Source organism: Entelurus aequoreus, linkage group LG05 (assembly GCF_033978785.1).
Source record: "Entelurus aequoreus isolate RoL-2023_Sb linkage group LG05, RoL_Eaeq_v1.1, whole genome shotgun sequence".
In the NCBI taxonomy this organism is placed as follows: Eukaryota; Metazoa; Chordata; class Actinopteri; order Syngnathiformes; family Syngnathidae; genus Entelurus; species Entelurus aequoreus.
In genome coordinates, this window is record NC_084735.1 from 42,997,236 (window position 1) to 43,018,990 (window position 21,755).

Here is a 21,755-nt window from a genome sequence, read left to right on the forward strand (position 1 = left end):
TATTTAGTCCTGCTCTTTACCCAAGTACCTCAGCCCTTTTTAAAAAAAAAAATTCTAAATAAAACAAATATTTAAATGGGCATTCAAAGGGTAAGCTATTTTTATTTAGGTCTAAAGTTGATTGATAGATGGAACTAAAAATAGGAGATGAATCTAAATATTTGTATGCACGCTGAACTCCTTTTGGACATTTCGTACTTGTCCTACTCTATTGCTATTTGTTTTATTTATGTATGCGCCACAGAGTTAAACATCAACTTTGAATGATTCCTACTCCTACATTTTTAACAGGATAAAATGCCATTACCACCCCCTTTTGAGATGAGCACTAACGGTGTGCGCCACCAGAGCTAATGTGATTGCATGGGGATTACCAGCGCTTCACTTTTACCACTTTTTGTTATGTTAGAGCAGGGGTCACCAATCTTTTTGAAACCAAGAGCTACTTCTTGGGTACTGATTAATGCGAAGGGCTACCAGTTTGATACACACTTAAATGAATTGCCAGAAATAGCCAATTTGCTCAATTTACCTTTAACTCGATGTTATTACTAATAATTAATGATATTTACACTTAATTGAACGGTTTAAAAGAAGAGAAAACACGAAAAAAATGACAATTAAATTTTGAAACATAGTTTATCTTCAATTTCGACTCTTTAAAATTCAAAATTCAACCGAAAAAAAGAAGAGAAAAACTAGCTAATTCGAATCTTTTTGAAAAAATTAAAAAAAGAATTTATGGAACATCATTAGTAATTTTTACTGATTAAGATTAATTTTAGAATTTGGATGACATGTTTTAAATAGGTTAAAATCCAATCTGCACTTTGTTAGAGTATATAACAAATTGGACCTAGCTATATTTCTAACAAAGACAAATCGTTATTTCTTCTAGATTTTCCAGAACAACATTTTTAAAAGAAATTCAAAAGACTTTGAAATAAGATTTAAATTTGATTCTACAGATTTTCTACATTTGCCAGAATATTTTTTTTGAATTTTAATCATGATAAATTTGAAGAAATATTTCACAACCGAAGAAATGAAGAATTAAATTAAAATGTATTTATTATTCTTTACAATAAAAAAAATAAATTTACTTGAACATTGATTTAAATTGTCAGGAAATAAGAGGAAGGAATTTAAAAGGTAAAAAGGTATATGTGTTTAAAAATCCTAAAATCATTTTTAAGGTTGTATTTTTTCTCTAAAATTGTCTTTCTGAAAGTTATAAGAAGCAAAGTAAAAAAAATAATGAATTTATTTAAACAAGTGAAGACCAAGTCTTCAAAATATTTTCTTGGATTTTCAAATTCTATTTGAGTTTTGTCTCCCTTAGAATTAAAAATGTCGAGCACAGCGAGACCAGCTTGCTAGTAAATAAATACAATTTAAAAAATAGAGGCAGCTCACTGGTAAGTGCTGCTATTTGAGCTATTTTTAGAACAGGCCAGCGGGCTACTCATCTGGTCCTTACGGGCTACCTGGTGCCCGCGGGCACCGCGTTGGTGACCCCTGTGTTAGAGCATTATTACAAAATTTAATCAATTAAAAAAGTTAAAGTAAAGTACCAATGAGTGTCACACACACACGAGGTGTGGCGAAATTATTCTCTGCATTTGACCCATCACCCTTGATCACCCCATGGGAGGTGAGGGGAGCAGTAGCGGTGGCCGCGCCCGAGAATCATTTTTGGTGATTCAACCCCCAATTCCAACCCTTGATGCTGAGTGCCAAGCAGGGAGGTAACGGGTCCCATTTTTATAGTCATTGGTATGACTCGGCCGGGGTTTGAACTCACAACCTACCGATCTCAGGGCGGACACTCTAACCACTAGGCCACTGATTTACTTTTGTCCTCAAAAACTTTATGACCCTGGGAGTGGGGATTTATGACCCCAGGAACTGGAAAATCTTTTAAGGGTACTAACAGGGATTGATTTATGACCCCGCAAGTGAGCGTAGCATAAACCGGAAATAGGAAGTATACGACATATTCAACCACCATTTTAATTTTGTAGTTTTAACTATTAAATCCGCCATCTTGGTTGTAGTTAAAAAAAATTTACCAAGTCACACATGCCTTATATTTCTTTTTATCTATGGCAGAGACACAGGCCTTTTTTTTTTTAAAAGCTTTTTTTAAGTTAGCTCTAACCACTTTGTATTAATAAAGGCTATTTTCTAACAGTTTCCGTAACGGAGTTGAGTTATTGTCCCATCATAATACACATACCCTATATTTTAAACCTTTAGGATGTATTGTTTAATGTGCTTTAATTTAACATTAGTTTACATAACAATTTTCTTATTTTATAAAAATTATTTAGCTTTAAGCTTAATAACTTAAATAATTAGCTTAATTACTATTTTACAGGATTTTTTATTTCCCATCCTCACAGACCAGAATAGACATACACTATATTTTAAGCCTTTAGGATGTATTATTTAATGTGCTTTAACTTAAAATTAGTTCACATACTATTTCATACACATTATTTTACTCTAAAAAATACACAGAGCCTCTCGCATGCAACATCACACACGCACACACACGCTTATTTAATCACGTTGACATGGTGTCTTCAATTACCGATCAAAGAGGTACTGTCACACGTATCCTTATCCCACAGCATCAAAGGGGATTGTCACAAGAAGGAATCGGGGGCCAAATGGCGTTGTTCTACAGATATGTTATTGTATAGTATTCTAATTTTTTTTTTTTTAACTTGAAATACTTCAATTTCATTATATAAATCTTCATCCATTCTTCTTAAAGTGGAATGTAATTTGTATTTCTTAATCCACTGTTTTAAAGTTATCATACAACCTGATCGTTATTCATATGCCTTAGGAAAGCCTTGAAAGTTGTCTATTCTAACCCCCATTCCTCACAAGGCAATTTGCTTTCACACACACTTACAGACGGAACACCTAAGCCGCTTCCACAGAATGTGTCATATGTTTAATTGAAAAGCTTCAATTAAACCTTAGCTTCTTGATTTACAATATTTAAACAAGGGTAAATGTCTACTTTATAGAGCTTTTAGACAATCATGCATTCCTATGGTTTTAACATTGTTTTTCCTTGAGCTAAACTTATTTTGTATGTTGTTTGTGTTTTAGAGCACCTTTTTTTTATTCATCTAGCCCTAACCCTTTACTAAAGTAATATTAATAATAATAATAAGAACAATAATAATAATAATAATAATATTGCAAACTATATTTGCAATATTTAGTTTTGGTTTGCATAGCTTCTCGTATGCCTTGAGCCAACCCCAAGCGGTAATCATATTTTGCCTATTTTTTGGTCCCTTGATTAAATAATAATTTTAAACTGCAAACTACCTTCTTCGGGTTTCTGCATTTCCGGTAACACGCCAAATATCGCCGTGATGCGATCCGACCGTCACAGAATTGATTTTATTCCGCTAATTGTTTTTATTTTTTTTGCATTTTAAAGATGAGGTATTACACATGCAAAACAAACACAACTAATACTTTAAAAACTATACGTGAATGTACATAATCCAAGACTTAGATTTTAAACATTTAGACATTGTTTTGGATAGCATCCAATTCAGTAATGTATATCTAATACAGGGGTGTCAAACTTATTTTGGATCGGGGGCCACATGGAGAAAAATCTACTCCCAAGTGGGCCGGACTGGTAAAATCACGGCATGATAAGTTAAAAATAAAGACAACTTCAGATTGTTTTCTCTGTTTAAAAATAGAACAAGCAGAATTTGAAATTGTACAAATCATAATGTTGTTGGTTTTTTTTTACACTTACACGTTGCGGTTAATAGTATTCTATCTTTATTTGTCCTTATTTATATTTTCTGAATAAATTATGTGATAATGTTCATCAGTCAACTCATTGGTTTTCATTTTCAATCTATCAATATAAAAAAATATATCAAAATCAAATTACAGGATGTTATTTATATAGTTTAAATAATTTTCCTCGACTGATGTACTAACATCACGTGGTTTATTTTGTACATATGTAGCATCATCTACAAAGATACAAAGAATTGCTATTGCGACATCCAGTGGACACATTTAGAACAGCTTTTTCCCTCATTAAAAAATTTCCGGTTAATTTTTATACTTGGCAAACTCATCCACGAGCCGGATAAAACCTGTTCGCGGATAATATATGTAATGCTAATCCTTCAAGTAAAAATCAGTATTTACGTTCAAATTCTTCATTTGAAGGCGATCATGCTTTTTGTCAACTTCCTCTGTTTGTTAGTATTTTACAACGTCTAAACTACCGAACAGTGATAATTTAATGTTGGGGTACGTTAATTGTCTTAACGACAGTAATATTGCAGACTGTTTAAATTAGTAAGCCTATACTTTACTAAAGTACAAATTTCACATGACCATGTCCCTGCATGCCCCCCGCCATTCGGTCTATTGGACACGCCTAAGTTGAACAGATAGTTATAACTACACGATCATACTAAACACAAGCCTTTCTAACGCCCAGAACACATCACTATGAGACCAATACGAGGTTAAAGAACCTCCGTTGTGATCCAAATTGATATGGATCACTCAGCTGGTAAGTCCTAAAAATACACTCATCAATAATAGAGATTTTTTTTTTTTCATGTCATACAGTTTTTTAAAGCCTGTTTTTATTCATCCTAATACAGGGGTGCTATAAAGGAATCAACGGAGGTAAAAAAGCATGGGTGGTTACCTGGCAAAGGTGCACGATGGACTTGAACACCGCATGGTCACATACCAATGGATAGACATTCTGTCGAGGACGATACATTACACATCCAACACACAGAGATGAGGAAATTGAAATCATGGAGAAATGTATGCAAAAAGCCAGAACTTTGTCACCCCTGACTGTTCCATGGGATTTGATGGTCCTGAATGTTGCTCACATGTCTAAAACAACACTGCCTGACATTTTTTAAAATGTGTTAATGGATTGGAATAGTGACCGTTTTCACGTAGCCCACCTATTCATCGTGTACGCACAGTTTATCAATGTTGTGAGGTATATCATACGAAATTCCATACCATAAAAAAATATTACCGCAGAGTTAACATCATTACAAACAATAATTGAATTAAAAGCAAAACAATCCATATTAAAGCAGGGTCTCATGGTCATCCAATCATGATGTTTTTATATTGTTTTATTTTTTATAGTAGTTTCAATGTTATTTATTATTTAGTCATATGATAACCCTAACCCCAACCCTTTGTAAACTTTTTTTAAATGCTAGTCATAACATTTTTATCTTCATAATTTGGAAATATTTTTAATTATGCTAACTTTTAATTATGCAAAATTATACTAATTATGTTTTTATGATGTACTAAATACAGCTCATAATCCTAACTTATTAGTTTTATAGTAGCTTTATTATTGTATTTATTTAATTCATTAGATCATTATGTTTAAATAAATTATGCTCACCCCAACCCTTTTCTTAAATGCTAACCATAATTTTTTTTTTCTAACCAACTTGTTTTTGAGTATGCCATCTCTGTAAACTTTTTTAAATGCTAACATTTTTTTCTTTCATAAACTGTTATATTTTTCTGACCTATTGGTCTTTAATTTTCTCATCAATGTACACTTTCTTAAACCTAACCATTTTGTTTTGTGTCTATGAATGTTCTCATCCATCATCCAGGTCATTGTCATATCAGGGCATTCAATCGATGGCAACTGGACTGTCGAGTAAATGCCCTGAGATCATTTTGTTTTGTATTTTCTTCCATTCATTGCATTTTTTTTCCGAACTTGCAAAGAAATTCTCAAAAATGCCAACTTTTTTTCTAATATCTATTCACTTTACATGGAAAGTGTGAACATTTTGTTTTCACTTGGCAAATATGTTTTTCTTTCAGAAATATTTTTTTTACCATAATAAATGAAACCCTAACCCTAACTTTGTTTCTTATTCCCTCAGCCTTATGCACATTGTTAAATGCTAACGTGTTTACTGTTTATCAATGTTGTGCATACATCTCCAACCCCTACCCTAACGCTCACGTCTAAATAAATTGTGCTAACCATATTTATTTTCCTTCATAAGTTGGAAACATTTTAAAGTTATGCCAACCCTCGCTCTAACCCTAATCTTACATATTTTTTAATGATGTACTGAAATAAATACATCCATCAACCCCAACCCTTTTTTATTATATATTGTTTATAGTTTTAATAGTGTATTTATTTAACTCATTAGATTACTATGTTTAAATAAATTATGGTAGCCTTAACCCTTTGTAACATTTTTTCCCTTCATTAGTTGAAAATGTTTTTTGTAACCAACTTGTTTTTGAGTACTCCATGTTTGTATACTTACTTAAATGATAACATTTTTCTTTAATAGAATGGAAATATTATTTTAGCCCCTTAGTTTGAAATGTTCGCATTGTTGTACATTTTCTTAAACTTAACCTGTTTTGTATTATTTTTCCAGTTCTTTCATGTTTTAATTTTCTTTCCAAACTTACAAAAAAATTCTCAAAAGCGCCAACTTTTTTTCTAAAATCCATTGACTTTACATGGAAAGTGAAGCTGAGATAGGCTCCAGCACCCCGTACAACGTCCAAATGGACAAGCGATAGAAAATGGGTGGATGGATGGATGGAAAGTGTGAAAATGTTGTTTTCATTTTGCAAAGATTTTTCCCATTCTTGTAAAAATGTTTCCAAGACCTGCATGTTGTTTTTCTTTCAGAGATATTTTATTTTTGTTATAAAATAAATAAAATCATTAGACTTAGACCTAAACTTCCTTTATTGTCATTCAAATTTGAACTCTACAGTACAGATAAGAACTATATTTTGTTGCATTAGCTCGTTGTAGTGCAGGACAAAAGAGCAATAAGGTGCAGAGTGTTTGCATTTACAAAAGAAGGTGCAGATATGAATAGATTAATGTACAGATAAATATATTGCACTTTTGCAAATGCATCCACATTTATGGATGTATGTTATATTGTCTTTATAGTCCACCGAGTTAATCCGTTTTTTTGGGGGGAATAAGAGGGTTATTATGATGCGTTCAAGAGTCTTATGGCCTGAGGGAAGAAGCTGTTACAGAACCTGGAGGTTCTGCTACGGAGGCTGCGGAGCATCTTTCCACAGTCCAGCAGTGAAAACAGTCCTTGGTGGGGGTGGGTGGAGTCTGTACTGATTTTCTGAGCCCTAGTCAGGCAGCGGCTTTTTGCAGTCTCCCGGATAGGAGGAAGAGGAGTTCTGATGATCTTTTCCGCCATCTTCACCACTCTCTGCAGAGACTTACAGGCTGAAGCACTGCAGGCTCCAGTCCAGACAGAGATGCTGTTGGTCAGTAGGCTCTCTATAGTACCTCTGTAGAATGTGGTGAGAATGAGGGGAGGGAGCTGTGCTCTTTTCTTCCGACGCAAAAAATGCATGCGCTGCTGAGCTCTTTTTATTAGAGCTCCGGTGTGTAGGGACCAGGTCAGATTGACAGTTATCTTCACCCCCAGGAACTTGGTGCTGCTTACCATCTCCACTGCTGTGCCGTTGATGAAGAGTGGATTGTGGCTGGACTGGTGCCTCCTGAAGTCGACGATGATCTCCTTGGTCTTGTCGACATTTAGGACCAGGTTGTTGGTTCTGCACCAGTCAACCAGATGTTTCACCTCCTCCCTGTAGTCCATGTCGTTGTTGTCACGGATGAGGCCCACTACTGTTGTGTTTTCCGCATACTTCACAATGTGGTTAGTAGTGGACCTGGCGCAGCAGTCATGGGTCATCAGTGTGAACAGCAGCGGACTCAGGACGCAGCCCTGGGGGGAGCCGGTGCTCAGGGAGATGGCACTGGAAGTATTGTTGCCCACTCTCACAGACTGGAGTCTGTCTGTGAGGAAGTCAATCAGCCAGTTGCATAGGGGGGTGCTGAATCCAAGGGGGCTCAGTTTGCTCACCAGGTGCAGCGGGATGATTGTGTTGAACGCAGAGCTGAAGTACAGAAACAACATCCGCACGTGTGTGTCCTTTTCTTCCAGATGTTCTAAGCTCAGGTGGAGTGCAGAGGAGATGGCGTCCTCTGTGGAGCGGTTAGGGCGATAAGCAAACTGGTACAGGTCGAATGTCGGGGGGAAGTCTGGAGACAATGTGTTCCTTTACCAGCCTCTCGAAGTATTTCGTTATGATGGGGGTGAGTGCCACGGGGCGAAAATCATTGAGGGAGGAGATTGTGGAAATGGGGGAACACAGTTTTCATGTTAGCTTAATTGAAGTCCCCTGCCATGATGAAAACTCCCTCTGGATGTATAGATTGCAGCTCACTGATTGAGCAGTATAAAGCATTGAGGGCTTCTTTGGTGTTTGCACTGGGAGGAATGCACACTGCTGTGAAGATCATAGCACTGAATTCCCGGGGTGAATAAAATGGCCTGCCTTTTATAGTCAGTAGTTCTACATCGGGAGAGCAGTGACATGAGACCGTCTCCCTGTTGTTGCACCAGTTGTTGTTGGTGTATTTGCAAACACGTCACCTCAGGATTTACCGGTGAGAGTGCTGCTCCTGTCTGACCGAAACAGTGTTAGCCCCTCAATGCTAACTGCCTCGTCTGGAACGGAGGGTTTCAGCCATGTTTCTGTGAGAAATATGGCGCAGCAATCCCTCATCTCCCGTCTTGCATTTTAATCCAGCTTCAGGTAGTCCAGTTTGTTCTCCACGGAGCAGACATTTGAAAGCAGGATGGAAGGAAGCGGCGTTCTGTGAGGATTAGCTTTTAGCTTTGTTGTTAGCATCGTTCGGCATCCCCGTTTCTGCTTCTGGTCACACCGCTTACGTCTCCTCCGTCGACAGTCCCCGCTGGTACGAGACTCCACTGCTTCACAGGCCGCTGGGTGTACTCTTAACTTTTTTTCTTATTCACTCAACTTTATGTACATTCTTAAATGCCACTTTTTTTTTTTTTACTTAGTCACACACCTTTATCTACATTCTTAAATGCTAAACCTAACCCATTTTTTTTTCATAAAGTAGTAATTAGAATCTTTGTTAATAATCATAACCCTTAGTAGTAATTTGAATGTTTAAGCTGCTTTGATACTGGACAATCCAACTTACAATACAATTTGACGGTTTACATTTGAACACTGTATGCCATTAAAATAATAATCATACAATTTTAAATTTTAAAATATTAGCACCAGTGGTACTAAGCACAATTTTACAAAGGCATGAGTAAATAAGAAACACAGTTAGGGTTAAGTGTTAATGATTTTCATTATTTTAGTACAAAATTTAAATATTTTTGAAAGAAAAACAAGGAAGTTTTTTGCAAAAGTGGGAAAAATCTTTGCGAAGTAAAAACAAAATTTCAATGGACTTTACAAAAAAAGTTTGTGCTTTGAGAATTAATTTTTGTTAGTTTGGAAAATAACAAAACATGCAAGGACTGAAAAATAACACACAAAAAAAAAAGATGAAGTTTAAGAAAGTGTACAAAGATGAGAAAATTCTAAACTAATAGGTTACAAAAATATTACCTTGAGTGGGAACGACGGGCTAAATAATGCCCTTTCATAACCCTCCATCGGCCAGCCAGCTCTCTGTGGTAACTGTCAATATGTACATGTAATCATTACTCATGAATAGCGATTTTGCATGGATTGAGATGGACTCTTATGGTATTGCATGCATACTGATGGAGGGTCGGCTCTCTGTATCGGCAGAAATGTTGTTACTATGGTTCTGCTTCGGCACAATGTCATATGTGACCATGTGCAAAGTCAAGAGTCCTATTGGGGGAAAATAACCAATACTAACCCATAGGGAATTTAACCCCTAACCCAAATCTGTTGAAAGACAAATCTTGAACAGACAGAACTAATCCATACATTAGGCACACTAGGTTATAAGGCGCACTGTCGATTTTTGAGAAAATTTAAGAATTTTAAGTGCGCCTAATGGTCGGACAAATACGGTATTGATTTAATGAACCAGCGTTGCAAGAGAGGAGAGACTGGCAGATAAACCCTTCTGATTGGCAATCAGGGACAGATGAATCTCCTAATTGCCAACAAGGAATAAGTGAGTAGAAAAGGCTTTCAGAAACAGTAGTGAAATCACAAAAAGACAGACAAAAATAGGAAGAGTAACCAAAATAAGAGGGTGGTACAGGAAGAAACACTAAACACAGGAAAATAACCGAAAAGTCGAAAACAAACGCCCCTACAATGATATGTGGCAGATGGACTAGTTCTTTGGCCATAAGGCAATATGTTTATCAAAAAATCCAATCATACAAAAAGGGGGCGTACAAGAACTGGGGTACCACTGTACACTCTTCAGCAACTATAACAGCAATTTTATCATATGCTTCTTTGAAACTGCTTTTTTTTTGCACAGAAATGGTTCTGAATACATCAGAGTCTAACATGCATGTACGTATCTATGGCACGCTAGAAAAACCTTTTCAGCACTTTGCACCATGAAAGTAGGGTCAGCAGAACTGTTTTTATCAATCACACACATTCAAAACAAACATACATACGCACACACACTGTAATGAGAAACCTCTTGATCATTATACGTCATTGGCATTGTTAGGCCTATTTTAGGGGGGCTCCAGCCCCCCTAAAATGTTCTTAAACCCCCCTAAATAATTTGGTGTTAAAAAAAAAAAAATCTTTTTTTTTTTTTTTTTTTTACAAATACATGTCGACATATTCATTATAAAGTGGCCCGGAAATATGAGTTTAAATAAATAATCATATAGCCTGTCATTATTCACTCAGTTTCCCCTCACTTCATAGCATAAGTTAGAGAGCCCCTTTAGTGCGTCGGTATCCAATCAATTCCACTTGTTCATACAGAAAATGCCCACATCACTCAAAATCCAGTCCGTATTTTCTCTGCGACCTTGCTTGCAGAGTTGCAGGTGTACGAAGCACATTAGCACACAGCACTGCAGAACAAGAACCTTGTGTCTGCAATTGTAAATCATTCAGTTTTTAAGTTTTGTGTTTCTTGTAGAATCTATATAAAGCAATATACATTAGCCTATTGTTAAAATAATGAAAATATATATATATAATAAACATACTTGTTTTATTGTATTGTTACATTATTAGCTGATGTATTATTATAGGATGGCTTGTTAAACATTTCATAGGATTTTCAGAGGGTGGAAAAACCAAGACATTTAATATAAAATGTAAAATGAATAAATACATAAAAAGAAAAAGAAAAAAATGATTAAAAGCCATCGTCCCGGGGAGCATTTAATTTCGTCCCGTGCATTTTTTTTTACCGACGACGGAACTACGTTAATCTCAAGCCCTGGAAGTTACATTTTATTGTTTGCATTATTTGTTTCAGCATTGCACTTTGAAGATGGTCCCTCAGCTCTTTGACAGCTTTGGCTCTTTTTCAGATCAGCAGACAGACTCTAAGTCTTTCTTATTTACAGTATACTGTATATAAAAGTTTCTCATTTCTATTCAGACTTCCATATATATTTAATTTCCTTAACGGCTTGCAATAATATATATATTTATAAATATGTTATATACAAGCCAAATTATCCCGATCCAGATATTACTTTAATTCAAGTAATTGAGTAATATTTCCAGGGCTTGAATTTACAACCATTTTAGTCACATATGTTCCCAAAATGTAATGTGTGCAACTTCAAAATATTTGGGAACAAACAATTATTGTACTGTGAGCTAAAGTCGTGGCATTAGCCTCTATGTTGTGGATTAATAACATAGAGGCTAATGCCATGACTTTCATTGTGTTTCAGTGTATCTTGAAGGATCATGCAAGTAATTGTTTCTTGTTGATGCTGTAAACAAAATGTCACTGTGCAAACCCATGTTTGTTGTTGTACTGAACACAGATTGAAAATAAACCGACTGAAATAATAATAATAACAATGAATAATTTATAAGTCTTTGTTAGTCGTTTGTGAAGTTTTGTGCTCGTGCGCTATGTTCGCTCGCATCCTGTGCATCTCCTGGGGTTAAGCCCCCCCGTCCTTAAAAGCTAGTGACGCCCCTGTTACACGTAATGATTGCACCGTATGAGTCATTTTGAACTGAAACAAATAATTAGATCAGGAAATGTCTTTGTTCCTGCCCATTTACTCAGAATGAGACAGAAATCTGTGTTGTTTTTAGCTTCTCTGTCTGACTTGTACAAAATGTCTCCATGCCAGGAAGTGGCAGAGGCCATTGGTGCAGGTGTGGACCCGAACAGCAACGCCACATACGTCAGTCAGTGGAATCTAGCCAGTGCCTTTTTTTTCTCCGGAACTATCATCACAACAATCGGTGAGTGCATCACTACAACTTCTACACACACCCTGCACGGCAACACATTCACTTTGATTCTGGTTGGTGATTTGATTATGCACATGCAGGTTTCGGAAACATCTCCCCCAAGACAGAAGGTGGTCAGTTGTTCTGTATTTTCTATGCCTTGGTTGGAATTCCATTGTTTGGCATCCTGCTTGCTGGAGTTGGAGACCATCTAGGGACCGGGTTGAGAAAAACGGTTGCCAAAATAGAGACTCTCTTCCTGGTTAGAGTTCTTAATAGAACTATACTAGCACTGTGTGTTGGCTTTGTTTGACACACTATTCCACTATGGTTGCCTCTCTATTGACAGAAATGGCGTGTTAGTCCCACCATTGTGCGTGTGATCTCTGCCGTCTTGTCCATCCTGCTTGGGTGCCTGCTGTTTGTCGCAGCGCCAATCCTGATTTTCCAAAAGGTTGAAGGCTGGACCATGCTGGAGTCTGCGTACTTTGTAGTTATCACCCTGACAACAGTGGGGTTTGGTGACTATGTTGCAGGTAAAACACAAGTCTGACAGCTCACTTTTGGTACCTCACTGTTCGATTATGATTCAGGGGCCAAGGTTTGATTATGAATCGATTATTGATGCATCTTTGTCACGCAGCTCAAAGAGGTGTTTTTAAAACAAAAAAAACAAAAACAAATTTTTAGATAAGACATTTTGTATAAGAAACATTACAATAGAATGTACTACAAACAACTACAGTAGTTTGATGAAATAATGTAATAATAATGCAGTAAATGTACAGCATTAACCTTGGAGAGTGGACTTCTACGGCATCCTCTTCCAGCTGCTTATCAAGTAGACACAATATCAGCAGCTTTTCCATATTTTCATGAATAAATGTTTGTTGTTTATATATATTGTTTTAACATTCTTGGTTGGCCTTCTGCCTCAGTATGATGGAGAGCAGTGATACGCTGAAATTGCTTCGCTAAGATGGCAACGCTTTCTGTCAGGTTTTTGATTATTTAATTTTTTAATTTAATGAATATAACCCACTTCTTCTCAGCTCTGTCCTTCACACTTACTCTCTTTCTTCACATGGTTGGAAAAAAGATCTCGATCTCTAGCTATAAACTAATGCTAGCGATTATTAACAGATGTTTTGGTTGGATCTTACGGGGTTCACTGTGACATTTGTTACGCCAACTCGTGGCAGGGAATGAACATTTTTGCAACTGAAATGTTTGCTTGCAACTTAAAGCATAACAGTTAGCCGTGAGACATCTTTTATCTCAGAACAGTTGGGGCACTCTTAATTTGAGGTAGCATTGTATTTTAATTTGATGAATTATAGGTTTGTTTGTTGTTTTGTACCAAAAATATATTTTTTTAACAATTTGTTTCCCATGTATTTGTATTGGCCGTGGTCATATAGTGGTAAGTATTCTTTGTTGTGGCAGCAGCAACCGTGGTTCGATTCCGGGTCATGGCACCAATTGTTGTAGATTACTGGAGTTCTTTCGGTTGAACAGTCAAGATTCAGGTCATCTATCAATCAATTAATCAAACAAAGTTCATCTATATAGCCGTAATCACAGATGCCTCAAAATTTAAAGGTATAACATGATTTACTTAAAACATGTGGCGAAATAAAGTCAGGTTAAGGGTGAATTAGGCTTTTTAGGAACGAAGTGGGCCAATCTGCACCAAAAATTCCAGAGCCAGATTTTTGTCCAAGCCGCCCCTGCTGCCTACTGTGATAAAGGTGTATTATTTTATTGACATGCATTTATTTTGAAAGCCTGAGGGACAAGCGATCGAAAATGGATGGATGGATGGATTTTACAGGTTACATGTGCTACACTGAGGATCTTTTTTCATGAAATTTTACTGGGAAATACAGGAACGGGACAGATATAAAACTGTGATCAAAGCATGTGACATGATCCCACATGACAGTTTTACATTTGTTCGTTATTTTCATGTGTTTCATACATTTTCCTGCCCCGGTGCTCCCTATTTTAGCTGTACTTCCTGTTGGATTCTTTGTTTTGCTGCACCTTTACTTTTTGGTAATTTTTTTGCCAGCACATCTGTTTTTCATTAGTTAATCTAACCTATTTAGTTTCACCTGTTGCTCCTTGCCGGTACTTGATCATTGTGCTTTGTACCTCAGAAAATATTTGTTTCCTGTGCCCTTCCATGCTGCACGAGATTTGTTTTGCACTACCTGTGTTTTCCCTAATTAAACTTACTTCTTGCCTGCACATCACCTCCGTTGCTCTGCATCCTGAAGTCCTGACCAGAGACTATAACAGCATGTTGCTTTTAGCTGCAAGTCTGTTTTAGCTGTTAGTTTGCTCGTTTTGAGCCATTAAGTTGACTTGATTAATGTGAAACTGTGCTGGTAAAACCTTAACAAGTCAGCCATAAACATCCATCCATCCATCCATCCATCCATCCATCCATCCATCCATCCATCTTCTTCCGCTTATCCGAGGTCGGATCGTGGGGGCAGCAGTCTAAGTAGAGAAGCCCAGACTTCCCTTTATCCAGCCACCTCATTCAGCTCCTTCCAGGGTGATCCTGAGGTGTTCCCAGGCCAGCCGGGAGACATAGTCTCCCCAATGTGTCCTGGGTCTTCCCTATGGCCTACTACCGGTCGGACGTGCCCTAAACACCTCCCCAGGTAAGCGTCCCGGGGGCATCCTGACCAGATGCCCGAACCACCTCATCTGGCTCCTCTCAATTTGGAGGAGCAGCGGCTTTACTTGGACCTCCTGCCGAATAACAGAGCTTGTCACCCTATCTGTAAGGGAGAGCCCCTCCATCCAACGGAGGCAACTCATTTCAGCCGCCTGTACCCATGATCTTGTCCTTTTAGTCATAACCCAAAGTTAATGATCATAGGTCAGGATAGGAACATAGATCGACCTTCCGGCTCAGCTCCTTCTTTAACGCAACGGATCGATGCAGGGTCCGCAATAGTGCAGATGCCGCACCGATCCGTCTGTCGATCTTATAATCCACTCCTCCCTCACTCGTGAACAACACAGCGAGGTATTTGAACTCCTCCACTTGGGGCAGGATCTCCTCCCCAACCCGGAGATGGCACTCCACTCTTTTCCGGTTGAGAACCATGGACTCGGACTTGGAGGTGCTGATTCTCATTCAAGTCGCTTCACACTCAGCAGCAAACCGATCTAATGAGAGCTAAAGATCCTGGCCAAATGGCGCCATCAGAACCACAAAAAGCAGAGACCTCAATCTACAGCCACCAAACAGAATCCCCTCAACGCCCTGATTGCGCCAAAAAATTCTGTACATAAAAGTTATGAACAAAATTGCTTAAAAAGGGCAGCTCTGGCGGAGTCCAAACTTCACTGAAAACGTGTCCAACTTAATGCCGGCAACACGGACCAAACTCTGACTCTGATCATACAGGGAGCGGACCGCCACAATCAGACGGTCCGATACCCCATACTCTCCGAGCACTCCCTACAGGACTTCCCAAGAGACACAGTCAAATGCCTTCTCCAAGTCCACAAAGCACATGTAGGCTGGTTGGGCTCCCATGCACTCTCAAAGACCCTGCCGAAAGTATAGAGCTGCTCCACAGTTCCACGACCAGGACGAAACCCACACTGCTACTCCTGAATCAAATGTTTAACAATCCGGCACAGCCTCCTCTCCAGTACAGCTGAATAGACCTTACAGGGAAGGCTGAGGAGTGTGATCCCACGATAATTGGAACACACCTTCCGGTTCCCCTTCTTAAATAGAGAAACCACCGCCCCCAATGTCCACTCAATGTTTCTTTCTTTCTTTCTTTCTTTCTTTTAGTTTATTTCGAACATGAACACATTTACATCATAATACATCACACAATTTCATATCATTTCATTTACATCATGCCCGAAAAGGAGTAGGAAGAAGCAAAGCTTATTTAATCCTACCCCTTTCCCACTTCAAAGCATTTACAATTATATCAAATCATTTACTGACCTTTTTATATAATAAAATAACATCTATGAATTAGTATATACAACAGTTTGTAATATGTAATTAATTAATTCAGTCATTATTAACATACTGAGATGAAGAATATTTTCAATAAGGTTGGAAGTTTTTCTCATAATTCTTCTTCTTTGTACTTTGTAAGCACTATTAATTTAAACAACCTCTTAAACTGGATCACGTCAGTACAATTTTTAACTTCTTTACTTAATCCATTCCATAATTTAATTCCACATACTGTTATGCTAAAAGTTTTAAGTGTTGTATGTGCATATAAATGTTTTAAATTATTTTTTCCTCTAAGGTTATATTTCTCCTCTTTAGTTGAGAAGAAATGTTGTACATTCTTTGGTAGCAGGTTATAGATTGCTTTGTACATCATTTTAGCTGTTTGCAATTTTACCAAATCACCAAACTTTAATATTTTTGACTTAATAAATAAAGGGTTTGTATGTTCTCTATATCCAACATTATGTATTATTCTAACTGATCTTTTTTGTAACATGGTTAACGAATGTAGCGCACATTTGTAGTTATTTCCCCATATTTCTGCACAATAAGTCAGATATGGTAACACTAGTGAGCAGTAGAGAATATGAAGTGATTTTTGGCCCAGGACGTGTTTTGTTTTATTCATTATTGAAATGTTTTTTGCTACCTTATGTTGTATGTTTTGTATATGAGATTTCCAGTTCATTTTATCATCTATTAATACTCCCAAAAATCTGGTTTCTTTTACCCTTTCGATGTCTACTCCGTCTATTTGTATTTGCGTATGATGCTCTTTCCTACTATTACCAAATAGCATTATTTTAGTTTTACTGAGATTCAAAGATAGTCTGTTTTTGTCAAACCATCTTTTTAATTTGTTCATTTCTTCTGTTATTATTTGTATTATCTTCTGTGTGTTCTCTCCTGAACAGAAAGCAGTTGTATCATCTGCAAATAAAACTAACTTTAAGTCCTTTGTAACTTTACAAATGTCGTTTATATAAAGATTAAACAATTTTGGTCCCAGTATTGATCCCTGCGGCACACCACAGGATATATCTAGCCGTGTTGACATATTTTCACCCATCTTCACATATTGCTTCCTGTTGGTTAAATAGCTTCTTACCCAGTTCAATACCAAACCTCTGATGCCATATCGTTCTAATTTTTGTATTAAAATATCATGATTAATTGTATCAAATGCTTTTGTTAAGTCCATGAATACTGCTGCCGCACATTCTTTACCATCTATTGCATTGGTAATTTCCTCTGTTATTTTAATTAATGGTATTGATGTTGAGATATTTGCTCGAAATCCATATTGGTTCTCCACAAGCGTCCCACTTTTGTTAATAAATAAATCTAATCGACTATTGAATAATTTTTCCATGATCTTGGAGAATTGTGGAGGTAATGAAACTGGTCTGTAGTTAGTAAACTGGTGTACGTCTCCATTCTTATAGATCGGTACGACTTTTGCAATTTTCATTTTATCTGGGAATTTTCCGGTTAAAAATGATACATTGGTGATATATGTCAGAGGTTCTGAAATGTCTTCTATAACCTTTTTTATCGTTACCATATCTATTCCATGACAATGTTGCAGAGTTTTATCAACCAAAACAGCCCCGTGGCATCCAAAGCCTTAAGGACCACCAAGGAACTTTTTAACTACCTCAGTAACCCCAGCCCCAGAAATAGAAGAGCCCGCCACAGATTCCCCAGGCACTGCTTTTTCATAGGAAGACATGTAGGTGGGATCGATGAGGTCTTTGAAGTATTCCCTCCATCGATCCACAACATACTGAGTCAAGGTCAGCAACACACCAGCCCCGCTATACACAGTGTTAACAGTACACTGCTTTCCCCTCCTGAGGTGGCGGATGGTGGTCCAGAATCACTTCAAAGCCGTTTTCCATGGCTTCCCCGTACTCCTCCTATGTCTGAGTTTTTTGCCTCTGCGACTGCCAAAGCTGCGTGCCATTTGGCCTGTCCGTACCTGTCCGCTGCCTCTGGGGTTCCATGAGCCAAAAGGAGCCAATAGGACTCTTTCTTCAGCTTGACGGCTTGATGGGTTCTGGAATTACCGCCCAGACAGACACCAACCACCTTGAGGCCACAGCTCTGATTGGCCACCTTGACAATAGAGGTACGGAACATGGTCCACTCGGACTCAATGTCCAGCGCCTCGCACGTGACATGTTCAAAGTTCTTCCAGAGGTGTTAATTGAAACTTTCTCTGACGGGAGACTCTGCTAGAAATTCCCAACAGCCCCTTACATTGCGTATGGGCCTGCCAGGTCTGTCCGGCATCCTACCCCACCATTGGAGCCAACTCACCACCAGGTGGTGATCGGTAGAAAGCTCCGCCCCTCTCTTCACCCGAGTGTCCAAAACAAGAGACCGCAAATCCAATGACACAACCACAAAATTGATCATTGACTGCGGTCCAGGGTATCCTGGTGCCAAGTGCACATTTGGACACCTTTATGTTTGAACATGTTGTTTGTTATGGATAATCTGTGACGAGCACAAAAGTCCAATAACAAAACACCACTTGGGTTCAGATCCGGGCAGCCATTCCTCCCAATCACGCCTCTCCGGGTTTGACTGTCGTTGCCAATGTGAGCGTTGAAGTCACCCAGCAGAACAAGGGAATCATCTGAGAGAGCACACTCCAGTACTCCCTCGAGGGAATCCAAAAAGAGCGGATACTCTGAGTCACTGTACGGTGCATAAGCGCAAACAATAGTTAAGACACGTCCCCCCACCCTAAGGCGGAGGGAAGCTATCCTCTCGTCCACTGGGTTAAACTCCAATGTGCAGGCTCTGAGCCGCGGAGCAACAATAATTGACACCCCAGCCCATCGCCTCTGGCTGGTTGCAACGCCAGAGTGGAAGAGAGTCCAGCTCCTCTCAAGAGGACTGGTTCCAGAGCCCTTGCTGTGCGTCGAAGTGAGTCCGACAATAACCACACGGAACTTCTAGCTTCTTCAAAGCTAGTATCTGTAGCCGAGGATCGAACCGCCAAGGGCCCTAACTTTGGCCGCCGCCCAGCTCACACAGACCCTAGCCTCTATGCCCCCTCCCATGAGAGGTGAGCCCATTGGGGGAGGCACCCATGTTGCCTCTTCGGGCAGTGCCGGCCGGGCCCCATGGGGAAAGGCCCGGCCACCAGGCGCTTGCTATCGAGCCCCACCTCCATGCCTGGCTCCAGAGGGGGGCTCCGGTGATCCGTGTCCTGGTGAGGGAAATCTGAGTCCTCGTTTTTATCTTTTACATGAAGGTGAGTTGCTTTTTTTCTGGTCCCTCACCTAGGACCTGTTTGTCTTGGGAGACACTACAATGGAGCTAAGAAGCCCTGTGACAACATAGTTCCTAGGATCATTGGGACACGCAAACTCCTCTACCACGATAAGGTGGCAGCTCAGAGAGGAGGAGCCATAAACATTCAAGGATTAATTTCGCTTTCACTTGTTTTAAATTTCCCAGTAAATCTTTTTTTTTTTTTTGGTATGAAAGATGAAGTTTTTATTTTATCCGCTGTATTGGTGTCTTCTGTCCTAAATTTTGATTTGCAGCACATGTATGGAAGTGTTGACGTAAACTCATACTCTTAAAGGGGATTCGGGACTGGAGGGCAGTGACCACTGGTACAAGCCTCTGGTGTGGTTCTGGATCTTGCTAGGTCTTGCCTACTTTGCATCCGTCCTGTCAATGATTGGGAATTGGCTTCGAGTTTTATCCAAGAAAACAAGAGCTGAGGTACTTCTTCCCCCTTTCTTGTCATTTATCTGTATTGCATCATTGGTGAGTTTGCATTCTCTGTGCTAGATGGAGGAGCTACGAGCTCACGCCACCGACTGGACTCAGAACATCCAGAATATAGATTTTCGCATCGCAGGAAAAATTGATGATCCCTTCAGACGGCGTCGGCGAAGGCGGCGCCATGGTGCTCGCAGCCACGGCCACGGTGGCTCCGCTCCTGGAGCTCCTGACGGGGAAGGAGACCAAAATGAAAGCGAAACCGATTCGGAATCATACACATCTTACACGTCCGAGTCCGAGTCTGAAACAGAGTCGGAAGAACCAACGCAAACAGAGCAGGTCCCTGAAGTAAAGAAGGACCCCCACTTTTCTCAACCTCTGGACTATTTTGGGGAGAACCTAGCCTTCATTGATGAGTCATCAGATGCTCAGAGTGGTAAAATACACACAGATCCTCAAATTAGTCCGAAACGCACCCGTTCAGTCAAGAGGAAACACAATAGGAGGCCAGTCCTGCAAAGAAGCCCCAAAAGTGACAGAATCAAACGGTCCAGTCTTAACAAACAGGAGCACAACGGAACAGCAAAACCGGTTCAGAATGTACTGGCGCCGCCAAAACCTCAGGTTTGATGCAGTGTTAGCACAGGAAATGAATCAGCAGAAAAAAAATCCCCTTCGTTGGACAAATCGGCAAAAAATATAGACAAGAATGATTAATATAGCAAGCTATTTGTGAAAATGGTATATTTACAGGCACATGGAATGGAAATGTGGCACAAGTGTGGGCCTTATATGGTTTGCAGATAATGTTCTTACTTTAGCACGTACACTACCGTTCAAAAGTTTGGGGTGACCCAAACAATTTTGTGGAATAGCCTTCATTTCTAAGAACAAGAATAGACTGTCGAGTTTCAGATGAAAGTTCTCTTTTTCTGGCCATTTTGAGCGTTTAATTGACCCCACAAATGTGATGCTCCAGAAACTCAATCTGCTCAAAGGAAGGTCAGTTTTGTAGCTTCTGTAACGAGCTAAACTGTTTTCAGATGTGTGAACATGATTGCACAAGGGTTTTCTAATCATCAATTAGCCTTCTGAGCCAATGAGCAAACACGTTGTACTATTAGAACACTGGATTGATAGTTGCTGGAAATGGGCCTCTATACACCTATGTAGATATTGCACCAAAAACCAGACATTTGCAGCTACAATAGTCATTTACCACATTAGCAATGTATAGAGTGTATTTCTTTAAAGTTAAGACTAGTTTAAAGTTATCTTCATTGAAAAGTACAGTGCTTTTCCTTCAAAAATAAGGACATTTCAATGTGACCCCAAACTTTTGAACGGTAGTGTATGTCTTAATCTTGTGATTGATGACTGTTATGTCTCGTATGCACCTGCGTTTGTCTGAGGCATTGCTGCTCTCTACTGGGCTAAGAGAGAATATTCACATTTGATCATATTTATTTATGCACTGTATTCAATTATCATGAAGTCCTCCAAGATCATGCAGAAACAATTTTTAAAAAAATCAAGAAGGACAAACCAAAAAGTCATACCGCAGCTAATTTGGTGGTGCTGACCTGAGATAATTGCCTGCAAACAAATCTCTGTGTACTTTTTTGGGTGTTTAACAACATTTTCTATGACAATACTTGCATTTTGATTGCCTTATTCAGTAATATCC

At 38.7% G+C, this 21,755-nt stretch overlaps 1 protein-coding gene across 2 annotated transcripts in view; it reads left to right on the forward strand.

The window, feature by feature from the left end:
• The window catches only part of LOC133650642 (potassium channel subfamily K member 4), a 37,417-nt gene extending 15,662 nt beyond the window's left edge, over positions 1–21,755 (forward strand). For both annotated transcript variants that reach the window (XM_062048140.1, XM_062048141.1), the window contains exons 4-8: positions 12,204–12,318; positions 12,408–12,568; positions 12,656–12,842; positions 19,923–20,065; positions 20,135–21,755. In XM_062048140.1, the coding sequence (XP_061904124.1) occupies positions 12,204–12,318; positions 12,408–12,568; positions 12,656–12,842; positions 19,923–20,065; positions 20,135–20,698 (1,170 nt within the window). In that variant the 3' untranslated portion in view covers positions 20,699–21,755. The remainder of the gene's footprint in view (positions 1–12,203; positions 12,319–12,407; positions 12,569–12,655; positions 12,843–19,922; positions 20,066–20,134) is intronic.